This window comes from Paramormyrops kingsleyae, chromosome 15, assembly GCF_048594095.1.
Source record: "Paramormyrops kingsleyae isolate MSU_618 chromosome 15, PKINGS_0.4, whole genome shotgun sequence".
Lineage (NCBI taxonomy): Eukaryota > Metazoa > Chordata > Actinopteri > Osteoglossiformes > Mormyridae > Paramormyrops > Paramormyrops kingsleyae.
The window spans coordinates 21,014,871-21,032,397 of NC_132811.1; the positions used below are offsets into that span (position 1 = coordinate 21,014,871).

Below are 17,527 nucleotides of genomic sequence, written 5' to 3' on the forward strand. Positions count from 1 at the left end.
CGCCACCATTTATAATGTTCCCGTCTCTGGCTGCCTGATTGATATTCGGCAGATTTTGCACATGCTGCTGCTCGAGCTGATTTTTTTGTCTATTTTATTTAAAGATCAAAGAGGCCGGCTGCTGATTAATCTCTGGGCAGCTTTCATCTTATCACGCAGGAGGAGAGGGACGGCTGCTTACCAGCCAGCCGGGTATAAATCAGGCCCACAAAAGCCTGCGAGGAGGCTCACATGTGGACACCACACATGGGACACGCGCTGTGCCACGACGCCCAGGGCAGTACAGGACCCTCCATCGCAGCCACATAACTTGATGACTCCGAACGAACGTACATTACTGCTTTATAACTCAACGTTGTCTGCCAAATATGCAATTATAATTTCTGCGCTGCCTGGTCATCAGAAATGTCAGATAATACTTTAATAACCATAGCAACTCTATAGGGTCTTATACATGCTGAAGTATTTAACATTAAACATCCGGAATGAACATTAAAGCTTTTATGAGAATCGTCAGAGAAGCCCTGTACTTCTGTGTATTATATACCCCTCAGCACACGGCAGGACGTGCTTCAGGGTTGCAGCTGGCTACTCTTCTCTTTAATGATTTACGTCACTAATGCGGACGTGAAAATGCTCCATGTAGCGCACAACAAATTCAAGAATAACATGGGTGCCCAAAAATAAGACACCAGAACCAACTAAAAACAAGCCAGGAAAGAAAAATACCTTAAAAAGCAGCCTGATTCTATGACTGAAAAGCTGTAGTACTGTGGTCTTTCATAAACAAGATCATATAAAAACATTGAGAATATACATTTTAAAATGAACTTAAGAATTTGAGACAGATAATTGTGCTTAACTATTTATTAGATAACAGCTGTCATACTCAAATAATAAAATAAGATATACTTAAAAAAAGCTGGCTCCTCCCCTTTATGGGTAAAGGGGCGGGGCTTGATAATACCTGATAAATGCTTTCTTCTGACTGTGGGTCACGGATCAGCTCATGTCCAGCCTCAAACACAATGTACTACAACATCGGCAGCGGAGGAGAAGGGGGTGAGGGCAGAGGGAGACAGTGGAAGAGCAGAGAGGTGATTGGTAAACAGAATCAACACCAAGCACGGCCTGAGCAGCTAACGTCACACGTTGGTTGGCAGAGAGACCCATCCGACTCGCGAGAAGGCTGCACTCTCATGGCTGCCTGGACCTCACATGTGACCGTCACTCACATACCTGCCTGTCACATGACTAAAAAGAATTAAAGGTCTGTCTGGCTGACAGAATTACATTTTATCTTTCCATTTTTTAATTACCTCTTTTCTCTTTACTTTGTGATAGGTGAAACAATGCCATTTCAATCAAAAATTAATCTGGGACATTCCCAGAAAAGGGGGCACCCCCCCACCGATCACAAAGCTGTACGTCATCCGTAAGAAATATATCCCCACACTGGTGTCCAAACACAAATATCTTTCAAAATTAGCTGGCGTTCAGACACCTTACCGAGTCACACTGTCCGCTGTCTCCATTACGGACTTTACACCAATCCATTCTGGCTATCGTTGACATTATTCACAAACGTGATTGTGAGCGATTGCAAGCACACGCAGAACATGTGTCACACATGTGCTAAGGATATATTCCTCCACAAAGATGGGTAACTGTACGACCGCTCAGCATGCAACATTCGTGGCAAACTACACGGAAGTGTCCGGAAATGTTCGGCATCACCACACGTCATTCAAGTGTCTGCCATTAGAGGGTTATAGGGTTAAAGCTGTCTGCATTCAGTGAGTGCTGAAGAGTAACACTTTCGGGGGAAATGGTACATGGGCTGGCCTTTGTAAGCAAGAGGAGAGATACAATCGCACGACACTGCACTGGTAAAAAAAGGGGCAATCACGCCATGATCCTCCAGGTGGATTAAGAATACAGGAATGATGAAATAACATGAATTATTAATTCAAGGGGAGCAAAAGAAAGGTGGAGCAGTGTTATTGTCACATATGAGATTAAGAGAGATACCGTATAGAGAACAGGCACAGTGTAAGCAGGGAGGTGAAAACGCCGGGGAGGGTGGAGTGTTCAGGTTCTACCTGGTAAACGGGGTCCTCCACGTCGTCCTCCAGAATCGTCTTTGGAGGCGATTGAGAGGGAGAAACAGAGAGCGAGTCAGCCGGGGCGGGTTGGAGGGTTGGGAACAGAGACTCGGTGACGATGGGGGGTGAACTGACAGACTCGATGTCCAGTTGTGAAGATATTATTAGTGTGGTGTCGCATCTTCCTTAGGGGCTCTCTACTGTCCTCCAAGCCCCCCCACCCCCCCATCAACCTTGTGGCCCCTCTCACTGCAGGGAAGCCGCCGTCTGACAGATTTTGTCATTTAATTGTACATGCTGCCTGAATGGTATCGCCCAGCAAGATCTATGAGCCTGCGGCCACACTGCCACTCAGGAGGAGAGCCGGGAAGGGGGGGGGGGGGGTGCTCATCTCCTTAATGACGTGCGTAATTATATAGCCCCTGGCCCGCGGCCCCCAGCTGGCACCTTCATCCCTCATATGGGTCTCCCTTCTCAGGGTCAGTATACCTGCCGTGTGCCAGCCGCTGTCTGCTACTCTCAGGAGGAGCTAACGAGCGATCCTGCCAATCTGGGCCCCCCCTGTCTCATGCTGTCGGTCTGCCCACCCAGCACCAAAAACCCAAATACGTCTGTTAATTTACCCCTACTTTATCAGCACATACAGACATCACTATGCCAATATTACCACTTCAGATTCATACAGTAAAACATTCATTTAAAACACAATTTATGTAGGCTGCTTGGGATTTGAACCCACAACCTTTGTGTCGTTAGCACAATACTACTTATTGAGCTAAAGGAGATATAAGATGTACATTTAATATTCTGATGCACCTTCTTTAACTACAGTTACATGGTAACTGTACATGGCAGTGTGGGGACAAGGGGGCGTGGGGACATGGCAGTGTGGACAAGGGGGCGTGGGGACATGGCAGTGTGGGGACAAGGGGGCGTGGGGACATGGCAGTGTGGGGACATGGGGGCATGGGGACATGGCAGTGTGGGGATGAGGTGACGTGGGGACATGGCAGTGTGGGGACAAGGGGCATGGGGACATGGCAGTGTGGGGACAAGGGGGTGTGGGGACATGGCAGTGTGGGGACAAGGGGGCGTGGGGACATGGCAGTGTGGGGATGAGGTGACGTGGGGACATGGCAGTGTGGGGACATGGCAGTGTGGGGATGAGGTGACGTGGGGACATGGCAGTGTGGGGACAAGGGGGCATGGGGACATGGCAGTGTGGGGACATGGCAGTGTGGGAACGAGGGGGCGTGGGGACATGGAAGGTGACAAGGGGGCATGGGGACATTGCAGTGTGGCGGCAGGGGACACAGGAGAGCAGGGACGTGGGGACATGGGAGGGCAACAGAGCAGGGGACATGGAGAGTGAGGACACTGGGCTCACCTGGTAGACGGCCTGCTCGCACTGCTTGTCCTTCTGTGCCTTCTTCTCGAGCTCTTCCCGCTGTTTAATCTCGTAGATGAGCTGAAAGAGGTCGCGCAGGTCCAGGATCACCGGCTCCGCCTGGAAGATCAAAGCAGAGGCCAGACCTCAGTGGCTCAAAGTCAACAGGCTGTTATCAGGCAGCAAAACGAACCAGCTAAAGCACAGTGAACAAAAACAAACAACTGCCCCCTGTGCTGCCCCAACCCCCCACCAAAATACCTCAGAGGCTCACCCCCCGCCGTGCCCCACACAGACCCCAGGGGGCGCAGTCTGTGGGCCGGCTGCTTTCACAAACCCTGAATACAACTCAAGGTTCCTACACCCAGCAAGTAAAATAGGTCCACCATACCGCAACAGGGCTTTATACTGTTTTTTAAAGATCCATATGAAAATGAGGAAGAACAGCTCCGATGCAAGCGGCTGCCTACACAATGAAGCACCGTCACATGCGCCAGCATCTCGCATGTCTTTGCAAGGGGGGCTGCGAGGCTGCTTTCAGACACTCATCGATTTCCAGTGAGGATCGATGATGCACCCCACTAGGTGCACAGCAAACAGAAAGCTGGCGTGGGGGCGAGGGGGGCTAGGCCAGAGAAGACACACACACCTCACACACCCCGACGCCGTCAGTCACTGCACACTGGGGTGTTTATAAAGCCCCAACCATTATGAAGACTTTAGTTAAATATTCAGACAGACCCATGCAGATTCTGTCAGAACCCCCCCGGGCAGAACTCACAGACCGACAGGCAGATTCTGCCAAGACCCCCCCCAGCAGTACTCACAGATTGAGCCGTCTTGATGGCCACGAATCGGTGGTTCCCCTCCTTGCCGCAGACGTAGCCGAAGGCGCGATGGTCAGTGATATCCTTGGCGATGTAGGAGATCTCGTGGACTGCATGGTGGTGCTGGAGAACCTGCCCAGGCAAAGGCAGCATCGCACAGTGAGCAAAGCCTCCCTGCTTCCCATTTCAGCTCAATGACACTTCGGTCTGCCAGGATTATGGACAATCACAGGCACAATCCTTAAATTTCTACGTGGCTTGCCGTAGGTTTCCCCCAGATCTCTCCTGCTCACTTGACATCGCAGCTGTCTCGCAGCCAAAAAGCCCGGCAGGATGCTCTGTTGTTAAACGCCTCACCTCACGCACACCGGTGATTTTTCATTCATGGGAGCATCGTAATTAATTTGTGTCCTAAACCCTCAGCAGGCTTCCTGACACAGAGACCGGAGCAGACGATCTGGAGGAGGTCAGCTGTACCAACACCGCAGGTTGCCCCCATACAGAGTCCTTCAAATTACCTGCTAATCAACTAAATCTGTTATTCCCATGAAAGATGGAAAGAAAATTCATTAGTCCATTCTCAGGCCTACACTGCAACACTGCACTTCACCAGGGTGATCTCAAATTTACGTTTATCACATTTATCAATAGGCTACAGTATGTACGGAGTCAGACCCCAGCAAATATAAATCCTCCATCAGAGTTTTTGTTCCACCCCCCCACGACCCCCCTTGCTCACACACAGTGGCATTTATTTCTGATTAGACGTGGTATAGCACTTCAGAAAAATCGACAGAAGTCAGAGGAGGTGTAAATGTCAACCCCTGAGCTAAGCGATGAATTGATGAAGTTTTCTGTCAAGGTTGGGAAGTCTGAGGGAATCTACAAGGGTTACGGGATGAAACAACCCTGGAGTCTGGGGGGGGGGGGGGGGGGGGGGTCCCGCCAGAATCTGCATGGGTCCCGTCTGTGTATTTAACTAAAAACTAAACTTTATAATGGTTGGGGCTTTTTTCCCAGTGCCTAGCCTTGGAGCTCAAAGTAATATTACTGATAAGTTGAGCACTAAATATTCAAAAGTGGCTCGTACCTCTTAAAGTGAGCCTAAGGGCAGCAGACAGCCCCGGAATCGCTCTGCTGGACGGCAGGTCTGGCTGAGGACAGGAAACAAACCTGCTGATATACCACAGCTGGCATTCACTCCATGTCCCCTGTCTTTGGAAGAGGAAGGAACCAGGAAGGAACCACGCTCACCTTGTCACCTCTGCCAAATTTCAGAGCGAACGATGTGAGGTTTCAGATGTTCTTGCCCAGAAAACTACATAAAAAGGCTTTCCGGGTTGGTTTGAGCTCTCTGACGCTCCCCAGTGGATAAACACACATATTTCTACCTGATTTCTCACATGGTGTCACATGCACACCCCGAGGAAGGCAGCAGGAAGCTGTGCGGCTCATTGAAAGACCATCCAGGCCGAGCTGGAGGAACATCTCACACGCTGTCATGGATAAAGCCTGATGCAGCACGCTTATTACTCGCGGTGTGGGGCTTCCTTATGAAACCTGAATGAGAGGATTAGTGCACACATGCGAGAAGAATAACCCCCCCTACTGGTCGGCTTGGACTCTTCCCAGTTATCAGCATGAAAGCTCGACCTCATTAAAAATGTGAGCAAAGCAGGCCACGTGGAGGAGGAGGACGAGAGACAAGGTGACCTTGAGGCCTGGCATAAATGTGCCGCCCTGCTCCGAGCGCAGGCTGATCACGTCCCCCACTCACCGCACCCTCCAGCGTTATGGCATTTGTGGGTCAGAAACATCCATCCCTGCTAAGAAGGGGCAGAACTTCTGCTGGAGGCCTTTCTTCAAGGAGCAAGCGGCCTACTGCTGCCAGATGGCAGGGGAAGGGGAGCCAAATGGGGTGCGAGCCTCTCCACAGACCTGAGCACGAGGTGAGCACCACGCGGGCAGGCAAACGCAGCTGTTTCCGGGTCGAGATCCTACACGGGTGCATCTGACACCCACGGGACAACAATGTGTATTATCACCGCAATGGTGACACGCAGGCCCCACCCACTGACAACACTCTAAGGACAGAAGCTATTCACCTCCCATCTTACACATTAGACGCCACATCTAGACATCACACCGCACCACACAGAGGGAAGGGGGGGCGATTAGCCACTCATCCCCCCCTCATTATCTTAACTGCATTTTAGACATACATCCATGTCACACCACTCATCCACATAGGGCCTTGGAGGGAGAGGGGAGCTGTGCAGGTCCTGGGTCGGCTGCTTCTGCAGCCCGCAGCTGGACTGCACGGCTCCCTTCCCCTCTATTTTAACTCCACTTTAGACACTTAGGGCTTGGGGGGGCCGGTGGGTGTCTTTTCCCCATATGCTCCCCCATATCTCAACGACACCTTAGCTCACACACATGTACACCATCAATGATCAAGGTGGGTGGGGGGCGGTTGGGGGGCGGGCGGGGTGAGTGGTCCTGGGTGTGGCGGGGGCGGCGGGAGCCGGCGGGTGGGCTCGGGGGTGGGGCGGCCGCATCTGTGGGCAACACTCTAAGGACAGAAGGTGACTCTAAGGTCACAGAAGGTGACCGCAATGGCAACACACAGTCCCCAAACACCTACGACACACTAATGTCATGAATGTTAAAAGAGAAGGTGACCACAATGGTGACAAACTGGCCCCAACTGCAATGGTCACATGCATGCCCTGACCACCCACGACAAATCATACATATGTTAACGGAGAAGGTGCCCACAATAGTGACACACAGGGCCAAACCACCGGCGACATGCTAACGACGCGCATGCTAACACAGAAGGCAATCGCAGTGGAGACACAAGGGGCCCAACCACAGCAGACACGGCCTCCAGCAGCAGTGTAGACGCACAGCTGAGAGAAATGCTCAAGCAAATCGTCAGCATCAATGAAGAGACGAATCGGGATTAAACGTGCTTTGACACGTTTTACGAATCACGTCTGAATCTATTACGCCTGATTCACAAACAGCCCATTAGTTAGGAACCTCATACCTTTGGTCCAGCATTAAAATGGAATCAGAGGACAGCGTACTTGTCTCTAATAAGGTAATTACCTCATTATAAATATCTATGCAAAAACATCTCTAATGCATGAACAAAAGAAAAACACCGTGGTATTGTTCTAAGGCAGTGAAACCCCCTTGTTTCTCATTGTCCTGTAAGACAAAGTCCTTGCAGCAGGTTCACAAAGACAATTATTCAATCATTAACATTTCACTTTATTGCACCATTTGGGCTCAACGGCGGAACTCAACACTCATAGGTTCCTGTCGTCTCAAGCATGTTTTAATGAATAGGAAAGGAGATCTCACAGTAGGGAAGTATAAAAACCTTCGATGGAGTCAGTTTCACTTGCATTTTAACAATATTTGTCATTTCATTTATACGTCAACGCTAAACTGGCAAACTGCAGTAAAAGACAATCAATCACGCGAGTCCCCCTGGACGCTTGGATATGGAGAGAGCGGGAGAGCTCGCATAAATCCAATCTCCAGGAAGAGATCCCGCCTTCAGTCAGCAAGCCCCACCACTAAAACACTGTCAGGAAGGTCAATTTGCAGCGTAGAGCGGCTCAGACACCTTCCACACGATTCTGCACACGCATCCTGCGCACATACATTACCGCTGAGATTGAGGCCGTGGATGCACAGCTTACGCAGAGAGACGGATGCACGCAGCTTTAAGACACGGCTTACGTGTTCGGCCTGGCAGGGGCGACTCCCCAGGCCTGGTCCATGTTCACCAGGCTACACGCCCCCCCCCCGTGTCCCTCAGTGTGTCACCACATGCAAGGCCCTCTGTTTTCACAGTCAGAATCCAATTATGCGGCCAGAGAGCCAAAGCGCACGCTGCTGTTAGTTCTCACCTGGTCCCATTAAGTCCAAGTAACCGGCCAACTGGAAATATCCTGCTGTCAGCAGATTGTGGTCGTCACTCCTCCCAGCGATGCTGGGGGGGTGGGCTTTATTATGCTCAGACCAAGTTCACAAGCCAACAGGAGTCAAAACAGGATGTTCAACAATGAAGCAGAACGAGGGGTTAGGGTTGTGGGGGGGGGGGGTTCTGGCAAATGCCCGAGATCCAGTCAAAACAGACAAATGCACCAAGTGATGAACATGACCACCGTGTAATCACACCTGCGGATGAATGCACATGCTTCCAAATCACACCTGATTCAGTACCCCTGACTAACATACCGACATTTACATCACACCCAATTAAATCCCTACATGTAATGCACACACCCACTTTTAAATTACATCCAATCAAATAAAAAAAAAAAAAAAAAACATTTAATTAAATACCTCTGATGTACACACCCACCTTTACATCGCAACCAATTAAATGACTTTGCGTGATGAACACGCCCACCTTTAAATAGCATACAATTAAATAGCTTGAAAGAGATAAACATGCCCACTTTTAAAGTGCATCAATGTAAATGCCTGTAAATGTCAGACCCACCTACCTTGAAACTGCATCCAATTAAATTCCTGTAAGTGATGAAGATACCTGACTTTAAATTGAGCCCTTGTGTGGAATATGGTCTGCGGCAGGCAGCTGTGTGCAGAATTGGCTGATCACAGGCCTGCACCTCCAATCCCGCAGTGCTGTAGCTGTCATGCTGCCAGCGAGATTCAGAGCCCCAGATGAAGCACCACCCTTCATCTGTCGAATAAATACAGTGCACCCTAATAGTGGCTCTACCTACTCATCTGCCCGCCAACAAAGCCTTTCTAACCAGAAGAGGTGGTCAGGTGACCTCTGGCAACATGAGCCTGCAGGATGACTGGCGGCCTCTAGGCGGCAGTGTAGCCTCAGGGTCAGAGGTCACAGATGGAGAAGCATGTTCAGCGTGTGGCAGCGGTTTAACAGTCCAGCAAGCCTCCAGTGTGGCAGTGGACCTCTACCTCAGGCTTCCACATTGGGCCTCAACCTCAAGGGGCCTCGATATAGAACCTCCACCTCAGTCCTTCACCTCAGACCTACGTCTCGGGCTTCCGCCACATTTCATGTAGCCGCATTCTCATGAATGGATCTTTCGATGACTTTTGGACCGAATCCCCTCCACGGCTGGCTCTTTCTTTGCCCTTATTTCATGGACAGAGCTGTGGGGATTCCCGAACAAACACAAATCGGTTTCATTACACTTATTATAATTTTCCAGAGGAAACCACGGTGGCTAAGAGAACGATGAATACTTACCACTATCTCCCCCCCCCCTACATACACACAACATAAATGGCAAATGGGGGTTAGGCTTAATGTGGCTTTAATTCATTTCCCATCCACCAACGCTAACCCTTATCACACACACGCATACACGAACACTCACACACACACACACCCACACGCCAGATAGACAGTAAATCTTAAATTCAGTCCTCACAAGCAGAACTCCAAACAGAAAGCCCTTTTGACTAATTCTTTAGCGGGGGATAATTACACCCTTAAACGTGCTGTGTGATGCGGCCCTTGAGCTAATGAGGTCTGTGGGCTGTTTATTCCTTGGGATGCAGATACAGCAGAGTGATCGGCGCGTCGCTCACGCAGCTAATAATGCGATTAAAAAGCAGGCACGGTCAGATTAGCAGTGGGCTAACTCGCTAGGTCCCAGGGCCGGGCAGCACCCTGGACGTGGGTCGGCTTAATGGGAGGCCTTAATGCGAGCCAACAGGGCAGCGATGCAAAGCCCCACAGCATGAGTACAGACTCTGTTCTGGTAAGCAAGATCGCAAGTAGTCAGACGGGCATCTGCGGGGCTGCCTGCTGATTGGAGGGGAAAATCATCAGTTTCATTCTTCAGTCCTTCACGGTAACTGCAGAAGGGCCCCCACATGATGACGACAGGAGAACGAAGGAGGGTTTCCTCATCTCTGTGGGGTGTCATGCGGCTGCAAACACAGCATAGCACTTAGAGGAAGACTTCCATCTGAATGCGGCACCTCCCTCTTAGCCAGATTCCTCTGTGCCAGACAGTGCCAAGCCATCCCGTCCTTGCTAATTCTCTCTCTGTGCTATTGGATTGTTCCTGGCTCTCTTCCCCTTGGAGGGGGGGGGGGGGGGTTGGAATAATGAAAAGTTCCCCCCTCCAGCAGCCTTCCAGCTCTGTGACAACAGGAGGACATGAACCCAGCAGTGGCTGTGGATCCTGATGGCTTACGGGATGAAGGGAAGAGGAACAGCGACCAAGCAGTGATGGGCTACCTGGTAATGCGACCTCCAGCGCGTGGGTCATGCGACACACATTGCGATGCATTGTGGGCTTTCCTGACGGTGACGCCATGCTGAGATCTGCAGATGCACGGATGTTGTGCCACATTTGTTTCGTCCGCCCAGGTTATTGCAGCCATCAGCGTACAGCAGCGCGGGGATAACAGACACAACACCTCTTCAGGATGCGGCGTGGCGCTATGAGCGGGAGCCGCCCCTCTGCCAGATCCCCAAAATCAGCCCACCGGCAGCCAGCTGAGACCTCCTGTTTTTAATGAAACGCTAGACGGATTTGGTGAACCTAGTTGTCCCGGCCTCACCGGAGCCCCGGCTGCCAGGTCACCCTTAATTCATTAGTAATTCATTAGTATTAGCAAGGGGCCACCAAAGATATATAATCGATCTGAATTTTGGGCCCAATTCGTCCGTGTGGAATGGAGCGCGGCTAGCCGGGGGCGGGGAGGGACGGGGGGGCATGGCAGTGCTGCTGACATACCTAAGGCTCTGTGTGACGTTCACAGACTGCCCTGGCATGTTTACCCATAAACCCAGCCAAATACATGCTGGAGGCTGAGCGCACCTGCCCTCCTTTCAACACCCAGCATGGCGGTTAAGGGCTAATTACCTGCAGGGGCAGAGTGTTTCCATGACGCCTGACACGCTTGTACTGCAGAACATGTAGGTGTGTGTCAGCATGACAGCAGAGCATAATGGTGCAGGAAGGGGACGGCGGAAGAGGAGGATGGCGGATGTAGGAGGAGTACAGCACGTGATGGCACAGGAGGGGGATGCCACAAGAGGGGAATGGAGGAAGATGGCACAGGAGGGGGATGCCACAAGAGGGTAACGGCGGAAGATGGCACAGGAGGGGGATGCCACAAGAGGGTAACGGCGGAAGATGGCACAGGAGGGGGATGCCACAAGAGGGGAATGGAGGAAGATGGCACAGGAGGGGGATGCCACAAGAGGGCAACGGCGGAAGATGGCACAGGAGGGGGATGCAACAAGAGGGGAATGGAGGAAGATGGCACAGGAGGGGGATGCAACAAGAGGGTAACGGCGGAAGATGGCACAGGAGGGGGATGCCACAAGAGGGTAATGGCGGAAGATGGCACAGGAGGGGGATGCCACAAGAGGGTAATGGCGAAAGATGGTACAGGAGGGGGATGCCACAAGAGGGGAATGGCGAAAGATGGCACAGGAGGGGGATGCCACAAGTGGGGAATGGCAGAAGATGGCACAGGAGGGTGATGCCACAAGAGGGGGACAGCAGGGGATGACGTCAAAGATGGGCAGTGCATTCCTCCACGAGAGGAGGAAGGTGGGGGATGGCATCAAAGAAGGACAGTTTGTGAAGACACAAGAGTGGGATAGTGCAGCATGGTGACAGAGGAGGACAGTGCATGACGACACAACAGGAGGACAGCGGGGGATGACGTCAGAGAAGGGCAGTGCATGACAACACAAGAGGGGAACGGTGTGGGATGATGTCAGAGAACAACACTGCATGATGACCCAATAGGGGGACAGTTCGCAGCAGTACAGGAGGGGGGCAGAGAAAAGGGGATGGCGCAAGAGGGGGATGGCGACCCACCTCTGACTGCCGGAAAAGTAATGCTGCTCTTCGCCATGATTTTCACGTCACCTACTCTAAGATGTAAAAGATACTGCTGCCCCCTGATCGAGCTGAATCAGCACTCTGATTGGTTAGCCGTCTGTCTCTAACTAAACTCTGGCAGTGGTGCTTATTTCAGCTAAGGGTGCAATGTCATTAAAATATAAAAGTCTTAGACATGATTCACTAGGAAATACTCCTAAAAATTGAATAATCATTCAGATATGCTGGCTATCTGTCATTATCTGCTGCTCCCCAATAACCAAATGCCCACTACTGCCTGCTACCTAATCATGCTGTTTCCCCGTTTCCAGCTGCAGTTCACAGTGCTTCTAAAATCCAGAGCGTGCAGGTTGTGTTCAGCTGCATGCAGAGCGGAGCGTTTTCGGCTCTGTGCGGCACATTTTCGGCTCTGTGCGGTGCGTTTTCGGCTCTGTGCGGCGCGTTTTCGGCTCTGTGCGGCGCGTTTTCGGCTCTGTGCGGCGCGTTTCCGGCTCTGTGCGGCACGTTTTCGGCTCTGTGCGGAGCGTTTTCGGCTCTGTGCGGCGCGTTTTCGGCTCTGTGCGGCGCGTTTTCGGCTCTGTGCGGCACGTTTTCGGCTCTGTGCGGAGCGTTTCCGGCTCTGTGCGGCGCGTTTTCGGCTCTGTGCGGAGCGTTTTCGGCTCTGTGTGGTGCGTTTTCGGCTCTGTGCCGCGCGTTTTCGGCTCTGTGCGGAGCGTTTTCGGCTCTGTGCGGCGCGTTTTCGGCTCTGTGTGGCGCGTTTTCGGCTCTGTGCGGCGCGTTTTCTGCTCTGTAAGGCGCGTTTCCGGCTCTGTGCGGCACATTTTCGGCTCTGTGCGGAGCGTTTTCGGCTCTGTGCGGCGCGTTTTCGGCTCTGTGCGGCGCGTTTTCGGCTCTGTGCGGCGCGTTTTCGGCTCTGTGCGGAGCGTTTTCGGCTCTGTGCGGCGCGTTTTCGGCTCTGTGCGGCGCGTTTCCGGCTCTGTGCGGCACATTTTCGTCTCTGTGCGGAGCGTTTTCGGCTCTGTGCGGCGCGTTTTCGGCTCTGTGTGGCGCGTTTTCGGCTCTGTGCGGCGCGTTTTCGGCTCTGTGCGGAGCGTTTTCGGCTCTGTGCGGCGCGTTTTCGGCTCTGTGCGGCGCGTTTTCGGCTCTGTGCGGCGCGTTTTCGGCTCTGTGCGGCGCGTTTTCGGCTCTGTGCGGCGCGTTTTCGGCTCTGTGCGGTTCGTGTTCAGCAAGTCACCCCTGGACACGATGCTGATTAAAAGCACCACGTCACAGGAGCAGGGCAGCATTATTAGTTACAAGAAAAGGTCAACGAAGAGCTGGCAGCTGTCAGAGCCACCATGGCCGCTGATTAAAGGCCTGTCACACAGTGGCGGCGTCACCCCCGGCCGGTGAAACGAGCGTCTGAGGATGATGCCACCACTGCTGTGCCTCACTCTCGCCTACAGCCGCGGCTCCTTGACCAGCACCTCTGTCGGCAAACCCAGCTCCCAGACACACCATGGCTAACTCATGGATGACAGTCACATCTGCTTGGTTTGTCCTTGAAACATTAATGACAGTTTTCCTAACCTTCCCTCCTCGGCCGTGTCTATCGTGAAAGAGCAGACAGTTCTTCCTTTTCGTAAATATGAAATCATGCTTTGATATTTCCACAGTGAAAGCAAAATATGATTCAATAATTTACAGTGCATTTACATTGTGATATTTTGCATTTTATGCTAGATAATTCAGATTACTTAGCATGGCCCTTTGAGGGAGCTGTCAGCATGCCTTGGTTAGGGTCAGGGTTAACATGGTCCTGTGAGGGTCAGGGTTAGCATGGTCCTGTGACGGTTAGAGTTAGCATGGTCCTATGACGTTCAGGATTAGCATTACCCTGTGAGGGTCAGGGTTAACATGGTCCTGTGAGGGTCAGAATTAACATGGTCCTATGAGGGTCAGGGTTAGCATGGTCCTGTGAGGGTCAGGATTAGCATGGTCCTGTGAGGGTCAGGATTAGCATGGTCCTGTGTGGGTCAGGGTTAGCATGGTCCTGTGAGGGTCAGGATTAGCATAACCCTGTGAGGGTCAGGGTTAGCATGGTCCTGTGAGGGTCAGGGTTAGCATAACCCTGTGAAGGTCAGGGTTAGAGTGGTCCTCTGATGGTCAAGGTTAGCATGGCCCTGTGAGGGTCAGGGTTGACTTGCCCCTGTGTGGGTCAGGATTAGAGTGGTCCTCTGAGGGTCAGGGTTAGCATGGCCCTGTGAGGGTTAGGGTTAGCATGGTCCTGTGACGGTTAGGGTTAGCATGTCCTTGTGAGGGAGTCATTAGCATGCCCAGGTGAGGAAGCTGTCAGCATGCTCTGATGCGTGAGCTGTTAGCATTACACAGCCGTACCAAGCCAGCGAATGAACTCAGATAGACCTCAGGTTGACAGCAGCCCAGCTTCATGGTAGCTGCCCTTGCTTGAGGATGTGGTGACCTGAAGGTGAGTCCCTCTCATTCCAGCTCTCAGCAAAGGTCCAATGAGTCCACGCTATGTAAACAAAGCGTGCCTCGGGAACTTACCCCCGACTTCTCATCGAAAATCTTGATCCCACCGAAGGAAACGGTCAAGAAGACTTTCTGCTTATGTTCTCCTTTTGAGCGGGCGGCAGCAGCGATTCCCTGGGGGTGATTAAAGGAAAAGCAAGAGAGAAACATCATCACCTTATCCTGTTAATCTGTAGGCGTGGAGGTACCAGGTGAACTCTAACACAGTCAATATGCAGCCCGCGGTTTCTCTCTGCCACGGAACAGATGTCGTTGTCAATCATGATGGGCAGACAGATGAACCGCTGCTGACCAGTGTTAAAGCCACCCAGAGCACTACACCAGGTCTGCTTTTCAGATGGACATGGGCCTTGACTTCCAAGGGGCTGCCCCCCTACAACTACTGCTGCCACTGTTCCATACTAGTGTATCAAGCCATCTTGATCCAAGACACCCCTTTCATGTTAACATTGTGTACGATTACATAGCCTTTGAATTCCCATCCAAACACCATGACTGATTTCTACAAGCTGTCTGGTCTGAATCGAGTTTCTCTACCAAGCAAACTACCTACTTTTAGAGCTTGGAACAGGTAGATGAGAGGAGAAGTGAAACAGTTATCCGTTCCTATCAACTGGCAATCCCCTGCTCCTGGGAATTGATCGTACTAGCTTCAAAGGTCGATCAATGCCAATCCCAGACTCTCAGACAATGGGATGCGAATATCGATTGAACCATTTCTCTTGATGTGACCATACGTGGCAGGTGGGGGTGGTTCATTTGTGCTCCTCCTCTACCATCATGAGTCTTGGAATTTTGGATGGACACGATGGATGCTCTTACAAATTTCAGGTGGCATCTTGAATGTGAAAAGGGGTCAATCGAGTCTGCCCCCCCTCAGTCAACACAGATAGGTCAAGGATGCAGAGAAGACTGAGATTAGTAATAATAATTCCGAAACACTGGTTTACTGATTAGTAAAGGTTCTGTTGAATATGACTATGGATTTGCTGTCACGGTGACTGATGTAAACAGGCTTGATCAATCGTCTCCAGGACCCACAATCACAATTAAGCACCATGCAAATGCCCCTCATTCTGCAATCCCCTAGAGAGAGAACAGAGAGCATTGAGGTGGGCCCCCCCATTCCACAGACCTAGTCATGCCTCAGTTACTTATGGTGTGCCCATGGGATTTTTAAAAAAATTACTGGATCAGAGAAATAGCCAATCAGATTGTAGAGGAGGTGGGTCCAAGCAACTATAGGAGGCTGGACCAACCAATCAGATATCTTGGCCCCACCTCCTCTAGATGCTTGAATCCACCTCCTCTACAATCTGATTGGTCATCTCTCTGAACCAATCAATTTTTTGTTCTACCCTCAGAACATTTTTGTTTAAGTAAAACTCCCACTAGCTTATGATGTCTGCAGCTCTAATACCATTCCCTGACTCATGCTGGGAGATGCTCAACAGAAGCTCACCTTCATCTTCATCATGGAGTCTTGGCACAGCTTGTCCCCCCTCGCGGCCGTGACCTCGTCGATGCCGATCAGCTTGGCTTTGTAGCGCACTCCATCCCCCTTGAAGCGTTTAATCAGCCCGGCTTCGCTGCGATCCTGACCTGCGGATGCCGGGGGGTCATGTGTGTCAGGCCAGAGGTCACCCCCCTTACTCTGCAGCCAAAGCTGCGGTTAACAAGCTCCCGCACAATCGATACACGCAAGCCAGTCTCTGGCAGAAACAGTGCATTTGCATGGAGAAGAATCACTATAACAGACAGGTGATATTAGCAGAGCAGCTCATCAAACCAGCAGCAAAAAAGACACATTCAGCAAAAGTACAGTGCAGATCGATGTTTAAAATAAAAGCTTAATAAATTCACCCAGTCACTAACGCTGCTTTAAACTGACTGCCACTCACTCACCCTGCCTGCCTGATTGAATCTGATCAGTCGAAGTGAATTTTTCAAGCATAAGGACCTGTCTGAGGCAGACAGCTCTGAGGCAACAAATCTTATGGCACAATCTTATAGGACATTGTAGCTTATGGTGTTCTCAGCCATAGGTCCTGAATGAGGAAAATCAAATAAACATTTATATGTAACATAACTAGAAGCCATATTTTAACAGACACCCCACCATTTTAATAAAGAAAGTAAAAAAGAATCTGTTCTCAACGTTTTCCTGCGTTGGAGCCATAAAGGTTAAGGACACGGGTATTAGTCATTTCGACAGGTTCAGCAAATAGCATTTAGCAGCCCCCAGTGGCTGTCAGAACGGGCAGTCTCTGTCCACTAATACTTTTTGATCTGCAATCTGCAGCCTCCCTCCTAATTCATGAGGCAATGGGATTACATATTTCTCAGACACTGGTCCAAGGGAATGGGAGGTCATGTGACTGAAAGGTCACGTGACCAACAGGCCACCGATGGTCCCAAAGCTGACAACGCAGCCCAGAGGTCGCAGAAAAACTCCCCTCTGATGATTCTGCACTTCAGTATTTATATCACGACAAAGAGGATTTTGGAGCATCTCAGCAATCAGACCATCTTGCACTGTATTAGGACAGTGAATCAGGGCACTGGTTCTCCAGATGTGTGACAGGGTCATGTAATAAAAACCGTAATAAGGTGACACTGCTGTGTCACTGAGGATCAAGGGCTGCGCTGATGATCGCATCCCCGGTTTAATGCACAATTAGTGGAGGCAAGACTTTACCAAATAAGGACAAGTACACTGAGGGAGGGAACTTTTAAGGTAGCGACGTAGAAATTGGATGGGAGGGGGGTTGAATAAATGGAAGG

General features: G+C 51.1%; 1 protein-coding gene across 5 annotated transcripts in view; it reads right to left on the minus strand.

The window, feature by feature from the left end:
* The window catches only part of LOC111834874 (disabled homolog 1-like), a 99,637-nt gene that overhangs the window by 17,884 nt on the left and 64,226 nt on the right, over positions 1-17,527 (minus strand). For 4 of the 5 annotated variants that reach the window (XM_023794659.2, XM_023794663.2, XM_023794660.2 and 1 more), the window contains exons 3-8: positions 16,206-16,345; positions 14,759-14,857; positions 4,320-4,451; positions 3,493-3,612; positions 2,103-2,141; positions 968-1,033 (exon numbers count right to left, since the gene is read on the minus strand). In XM_023794659.2, coding sequence (XP_023650427.1) covers positions 968-1,033; positions 2,103-2,141; positions 3,493-3,612; positions 4,320-4,451; positions 14,759-14,857; positions 16,206-16,345 — 596 coding nt within the window. The remainder of the gene's footprint in view (positions 1-967; positions 1,034-2,102; positions 2,142-3,492; positions 3,613-4,319; positions 4,452-14,758; positions 14,858-16,205; positions 16,346-17,527) is intronic. The other variant, XM_023794665.2, reaches the window with a different exon arrangement.